Below are 7,495 nucleotides of genomic sequence, written 5' to 3'. Positions count from 1 at the left end.
TTGATTATAAACTCTATTCACAACTTTAAAAAAAAAACCCTTAGGTTTACAGATAATGAACAATTCAGATATGATTGAAGGCCACTAACATTTTTTTCCTTAAACATGGTTCATTAGTTGTTTTAATTCTCCAGTTTTATAGCTCTCAGGAAAAGTGACACTGTCTCTCTGCAGGCAATCTTTACAACAGGGGTATGTAGTGACCACACCTTTCCCTTCTCCTACCCTCATAAGTTTTTCTGTCTTCCTGTCCTGCTTTGGGATTGTGCAGAGTTGAGAATACTTTGGAGTAGGAGAGCAGTGTTTGTCGCTCTAAATTAGTCAGTGTTAATACTTGTGAAAGCTTTCAAGTAGGGTGTGATGGCTCTGGTCAGTGTCCATATTTAAGTCAAGGTTTCTATGTAGCATTCAAGTCTAGGGAGAGATCATACTATTAGTTTCACCCACACTTCCTTTATCATCTTCCTCCCTCTTCCTCTCAAGTCATCCTTTTATCAAACTAATATCTTGAAAAGGACAAGACTGATAGAGGTCTGTGAGGACTGCCAGTGTGTGGCAGGTGCGAAGTTGTAGCAGAAGGAGGGCACTGGGACTAGGTTGGAGAGATCCTGTTTTGTAGATGAGGCTACAGCTGTAATTCATCTACGATTTGGCCCACCATCGCAGCTACTGGAAGATTTTGTTGCATGGAAAAACGACTTAATGTTCCCCACATCCCCTCTTGGCAGACAGGGAGGTTTTGGTTTTGTAGTGCTGGCTTCATGCAATTTTGTGAGTGTGTGGGGTCCACCCATGGGGTCTACTTCTCATTCCCGATGTCAATATTTGATTGCTATCTTTTTTCCACCCCGTGAATGATCAGGGATCACAACTCTGTGAGGACCCCCCTTCTAGTTTATGCTACTAAGGAGCTGAGAGAAAGGGGTGGGGTGGGGAACATTAAGTCGTTTTTCCATGCAATCATAGAGTTCTAGGCTCCTCTGTCTCTAACTGGACTTCTGTGGTTAAGCTTCTAGATCTAGAACTGTTATAGATATAGAACTGGATTGATTTTTTCTTTTTTGTTCTCATAACCAAGACGGATTTATTTATTTAGGCTTTAGGCTCTACTGTTCCCTAACCAAGGTCTGGAAACTTAACCCACAGAAAACCCAATGTTAAGAAGATGGATACTACAGTGAAAGAAATGTTTTATTCAGTGACTGAAGGACGAGGAAGTGGGAGATTTTACTTGAAAATCACCCAGGAGGCTAGGTAATTGAAGAGTTACAGACATAGGGCCAGAGCAGTGAGAGAGACCCCCTCCAACAAAGAAGAGAGGTGCTACTGTCTTTTCTCTGAACAAGCAGAGCGCTTTCAGAAACTCAGATGCCTCCTCTTTTCATGGTCTCTTGTTTTCATGTGACATCTGATAGTTCTTTTTAAAACCCTGAATGAGAAAGAAAGACTTAGCAAGGTCTAGGTCAAGTTGATCTTGCATTATAACTTCAGGCAAAGCATTTCTCAAATGATCAACATATCTATATGCAAAGTGGAGTAGAATTTGACCCAAAGGTTAAAGCAAAAAAAAAAAAAAAAAAAAGGACAGGCATAGAATGAAGAAGGCAGAGATAGCATGACTTCTCATCCCATTTCAGTCAGTCATCAAACATAAAACATAAGCACGTAAAAGCAGAGAGTCAGTGTTCCCAGCAAAATGTTCCTCAAATCCTTCAAACACAACCTAGGAAACGGTTAGTATAACAACAATGCACTGGGTGTTTTCTACAGCAAAGCTAAGGGAAAACTAGTGTCTTTAGCTTGATTTTGTGACCTACAAAGTTAGTGTAGTTTTAAATGAATGGCAAATGATACTAGAGGTTTGCTTAGGGTTTTCCTTGACAACTACTCCATCTCTTCAAGTTCTGAGACTGCTGAGGGAACACAAACTCCAGGGCTGGCCAGATTGGATCTCTCAGTGCACACATACAATTCTGACCCTATTAATCCATTGGCCTGTGCAGAGTGCCAGATGCTACAGGCTATGTACTGACTGGGGCAAGGTGCTGGAGCGAGAGGCGTCGCTAGGATGCTGGACTTGTAGATGTGGGTGGGTCACTTTGGAGAGGGTGAGAGTCAGGACCTTCAAGAGCAGGACTGCATTCCTCTCCGTGTGTCCTAAATCTTCTCTTCTCCTTTCATCACTATTGTTCGGACTGACCTATGGCCTTGGGAGGTGTCAGCGTCCCTCCCTAGCAAGCACAGAGACATTTTTTTTCATACAGAAAGGGGCAAGGGGTCAGAGAGGGCGTCCTCTCTGTTGTGTGCATGTGCTCTTCTGAACAATCTCTTAGAGCTTTCTGAAGGTGGCATTGGGCTTCTGCAGCCTTCTGCATCCATTCCACAGAGCTCCCTTTGCCTGTGAGATATGTCTAGCACTCCCAAGGCTGCTTTCTCTCCTTAGTATTCTCCCCAAGTTCTAGTCTACTACTGCGCTGTTATTTCAGGTTAACAGTAGCCTTTCTGAGCATATTTTATTTCACCCACAATTGTTGGTGGTTATTCCACATGGGTTGAGGAGATGCCAGTCATATTGGATTGGATCCACCCAAATGACTCTCCGTTTTCACTTTATTATCTCTGAAAAGATGTCCTGAGGTGCAAGGCACAACACTTTGGCACGTTGTATTGGAGCAGGAGAACTGGCCACAATTTAACATACGCTGCTACTGATCGTCAGCTGCAAGAAGACAAAGATTATTAGTGGAGTGGCAGTCGCTAATATTTATTACTGTTGATCTTAACACAAGTTATCTAACCTGCCTGGGCCCAGCATATACTTATTGTTCTAAGAGAGGAAGACTTTATTAGTTTTCCTAACTTCTGAGGCACCTGCTAAATGCCTTGTGTTTTTACCATGGGATTTGATAACTAATGTATGAAAAGCGCCATGACCCTGGGTGTGTGCTTGGTAAATGGCAGTTGACTTACTAAATGAAATATGAGCTACCTCTGGTCATGGAACACATTTCATCTTTTCTTGCAAATAAAACACTGCCCTTACGTTTGATAAAGGTGCACTGGAGCTAAGGTTGAAAAATGGGACTGTGTGAAATTGTAACTTCTCTCTGAAAAAAATGCCTGGCTGAGAGACCAAGAGTAGAGTGGGCAGAGGGAGGAGAAGAGTTTAGCTGCCTTAGAGCCAATAAGTTGTTCTGTGGCTTTTCAGTTAAAAAGATGTGGATCTATATACAGAGGACATTCTAGGGTTCTGTTAGCCATCTTTATCAGTGGCCTTGGCGAGCGTGTATTGATGGCTTGCTTATAAAATTCTCCAGTGTCAGGAAGATGGACGGAAAAGTGAGCATATTAGACAAAAGACTAAATTATAGATGGAACTTTAAGAAGGTAAAACCAATAAGTATAAATGTTGGCAAGGGCATTATTAAACATGCATAAAATAGAGATGATTGGACTTAACATGACCCTCCTCATCCTTTGATATATATCAGAATCACTTAAAGTTTTGCTTATGTGTTTACTAAATTATTATATATTTTTAGGTAAGGCTTGGCTCAGTGGTTCACTCTGGTGTTGAACTTCATGTACAGCCCAGGTTTATCTTGAACTCATGATCCTTCTGCTTCAGGCTTCTAAGTGCAGGAATTATAGGCATGTCCTACTACAACCAGGGAGGTATGTGGATGTGTGGTGATACTTGCTTCTAATCCCAGCATTCAGAAAGGTGAGATACAACGAATGTGAGTTCAAGCCAGGCTGGGCTATATAGTAAGATTCTCTTTAAAAAAAAAAAAGCATAAAACAAAACCAACAAATCAAATAAACAAACAAGAGTCCCTGAGAGAAGCTAAGAGACGCTAGGGCTTACTCTACTCTTCCTGAAGTGGAATCTCTGCGGGTTCAGTATTGGCAGAGCTTGAGGACCTCTGGGTAAGGGGCTTGCTGAGGCCACAGGTACTGGGTGTGGTGTTGAGAAGCATGTGTGTGTCTAGGATATCGTTGGCAAATTGTTCTGAACATCAACGACCGCAACAGAGACTCCTGGCTGTTTTATTTATTGATAACCATTGAATGGCATCCTATTCCCTGTCACAAATGTTGTTGGGGATGTAAATAAGTTACGTTTTGGCACCTTTATTTTGGGAAAGAAAGAAGAAAGAAACAATGTATAGATAGATGATGAATGCTGGGTCAAGAAACTTTAATTTGTAAGGAATAGACAGCAAGGTCAGTTGTTTTGATATCAGAGGAATTGAGAAGAGAAAGGATGATTGTTCTTGAATAGTGGCTGAGTTCTCTCCTGAAAGGGACTTAGAGGCATCCCGCCTGCACTAGTAGGGACCCATTAAAGGAATAATATTTCACAGAAACTACTGTCCATGATAGCACTGATTACTTCTTAGTTTGCTTATCAGCTGCACCTAATGGAGTTTCCTCTAATGTAGTCAGTGATCTGAAACTAGAATAGATTTGTTATTAATCTACCAGGATTAGTTTAAGGCTAGGGTAGAGACTAGATATTCACCTGTCATGGTTGAAGGAGAGATCCTTGACCTAGACTTTAAAGTGACTGTGGATTTTACCAGGCAACTGGTTTCTCTAATTTTTATTTCTTATCTGTGAAGAAATTGATGGACCAACCAATGTGGTCACAAACCAAGTGACAGAAGACACAGCATCTGTTTCCTGGGATCCAGTGAGGGCTGACATAGACAAGTATGTGGTGCGCTATATCTCCCATGATGGGGAGACCAAGGAGAAGGCAGTACCCAAGGACCAGAGCAGCACCGTTCTCACGGGCCTGAAGCCAGGAGAGGCCTACAAAGTCTTTGTGTGGGCTGAGAGAGGCAACCAAGGCAGCAAGAAAGCAGACACCAAGGCCCTCACAGGTAAAGGGAGAATGGGAGTTACGTAGGTTTCCTCAGGGTAAGGAGGAAGTTGCTTTTGGAGGTGAAGATCATTGCCACTTGGCATCATCTCTTTTACTGGTGGGGTTGGAGAATATTTACAAAAGTGGTTTTAAAAGATCTTTATTATTCTTTATTTTTTATACAATATATTTTGATTTTATTTGATTATATTTTCCGCTTTCCCAGTTGCTCTCAGGTCCATACCACCTCACTTCCCCACGCACCCAGCTTCAGGCTCTCTCTCTCTCCAAAACGCCTCCACAGAAATAATAAAATAAAACAAAAACTCCAAAGCATCAAAAATCAAAACAAACTAAAAATTATAATACAACGTTCACAAAAGCCGTGGAGTGAGTTTGTGTCGGCTTCTGTTCCTGGGCATAGGGGCTGCTTGGAGTACGGCTGTCAGACTCAGAGACACTCCGCGGGGAAATGGATTTCCATTTCCCTCAGGTGTGCATGGCTGTTAGCTCCCTGGTTAGGGGTGGGACTTCGCATCTACTTTCCCTGCTCAATGCTGAGATTTTTTTTTGTCCCAAAGCAAATTTCAAAGGTCACATTTGTGATTTTTTTCCATTTTAACCTCAGACTGAGCTATAAGACTATTTAATAGAAATAGTCATATTTACTTGGGATGGAATTCCATATACATCTGTCTTGGAGTAGAGTAAAATGTAATTTTTACTTTTTAATGAAAACTGAAATTATTGGGCCAACTATGAATTTGAATGTTTATCTCAGAGTGATAGAAGTAGTTTGCACGCATGCAGACAGGAGTTCTCTTTCAGGCCATCCACATGCTTTGCATCCCACACCAACATTTGCCAATCACACCAATTCACAAGGATCTCCGACTGCATCTGCGTGTTCTGCTCAGCTCAGGCCTTCAGATGTTCTGAGACAAACTGGGACAGAGCATGGCCAATCTTTGCGTTTAAACACTCTTTTGGTGGTCGCCGAATTCACAACAGTCTAATTGGTATCCACCTGCTCTTCCAAAGCTCTTAACAGGAACTCAGAGGGAAAAGGACCCGCTGATTGTGTTTGTACTGTCACTGAATACAGAGAACTTCAGAGAAGCATGCATAGAATTACGTATTAGGAATACGGTTTCAGATCCTTGACTGTTCAACATTGAACCCCAGTGTTAGCATCTATTCTCTGAGTGGCGGTGGGTCAATTTCTGGTTTATAAAATGGCTCAGGAGTGTCTGTGCTATAGGAAGATGGGAAGGGTTATGTAAGTGTCCTAGCTAGGGTTACTATTGCTGTGATAAAACTCCATGATCAAAATCAAGTTGGGGCAGAGAAGCTTTATTCAGTTTACACTTCCACATCACAGTCATCCTCAAAGCATGGCAGAACAGGAGCTCAAGCAGGGCAGGATCCTGGATGCAGGAGCTGATACAGTGGCCACAGAGAAGTGCTGCTCACTGGCTTGCTCCTCATGGTTTGCTCAGCCTGCTTTCTTACAGACGCCAGAACCAGCAGCCCAGGGTAGCACCACCCACAAGGATCTGGGCCCTTTCCCATCCATAACTCAGAAATGCCCTACAGGCTTGCCTACAGCTCAGTCTTATGTAGGCATTTCCTTAATTAATGCTCCCTCCTCTCAGAAGACTTTCGCTTATATCAAGTTGACATGAAACTGTGCAGCCCAGTGAGCTAATTCATATAAAGCAGCTGACACACATCACATCAAGTGTCCCCGTTTGCTTTCTGTTGCTGTGATGAAACACTGACCAAAACCAATTCGGGGAGGAAACTGTTTGAGAAGGTGACTCCCCCGCCCCCAAAGAAAGCCTGAAAAGACAGGTGGGAGCTAACGGGGAAGTCATATTGCAAAGGCTTCAGGTATAAGGTTGAGCAGTTGGTAATCTCAAGTGTCCTTTATGGTAGGCATGTCCGTGAGGTGGTAAAATAGCAAAGGATGGGGTTGGGACATTAAAGTGTCCCAGGACTTAGACCCTTTACCATTCCGTGACAGACAACAGTGATATAGTCCCATCTTTGTGCTTCTTAAGGTCACTTGTGTCACAGGACTACTTGTTTTACTGACGTCACTGCTAGGCCTGGCCGGCTGTGGTGTGCAGGCTGAAATGCTTTCTCCCTGGGACCACTCTTCAGGAGCTGGCTCCTGGAGCAGGGTGATGCAGGCATCCTGTTTAGGAATGCCTTTTCGTTTGTACCACATTGCTTGGAGTTTTGACTCTAAAGCCTTACAGTTTGAGGAAGAAGGGATATCCCATACCTTTTATGCCATTCTTAATAGCAAGCCTTACAAGCTCATACCATGCAGTGGTTCATCTATGAGGAACGACGGCTCCTTCCTTCTTTGCAGAGACAGAAACTTAAGTTATGCAGTTTGTCCTAAGTGAGGAACCAAGAAATCCGGGGCCCCAGCTCTAGCCTGTTTCACCACACAGATACTTGGTCGGATTCTTCTAGGATCCTTCTCATGAGCCCACACCTAAGTACCACCAGTTTAAAGCTCACCCCATTCCCTGGACACACATGTAAGTCTCTGTAGAAAGCACTGACAGCTACTACTTCTAGAACAGTTTTCATCCCAAAGAAAATTGCAGA

General features: G+C 42.9%; 1 protein-coding gene across 1 annotated transcript in view; it reads left to right on the top strand.

Moving 5' to 3' along the window:
- The window catches only part of Tnn (tenascin N), a 67,017-nt gene that overhangs the window by 19,122 nt on the left and 40,400 nt on the right, over positions 1–7,495 (top strand). The window contains exon 7 of the mRNA NM_001107189.2: positions 4,626–4,889. Coding sequence (NP_001100659.2) covers positions 4,626–4,889 — 264 coding nt within the window. The remainder of the gene's footprint in view (positions 1–4,625; positions 4,890–7,495) is intronic.

This window comes from Rattus norvegicus, chromosome 13 (genome assembly GCF_021556685.1).
Source record: "Rattus norvegicus strain SHRSP/BbbUtx chromosome 13, alternate assembly SHRSP_T2T, whole genome shotgun sequence".
NCBI classification, from domain to species: domain Eukaryota; kingdom Metazoa; phylum Chordata; class Mammalia; order Rodentia; family Muridae; genus Rattus; species Rattus norvegicus.
Note: the sequence above shows the minus strand (reverse complement) of the source record. Positions and strands in the feature narration are given on the sequence as shown.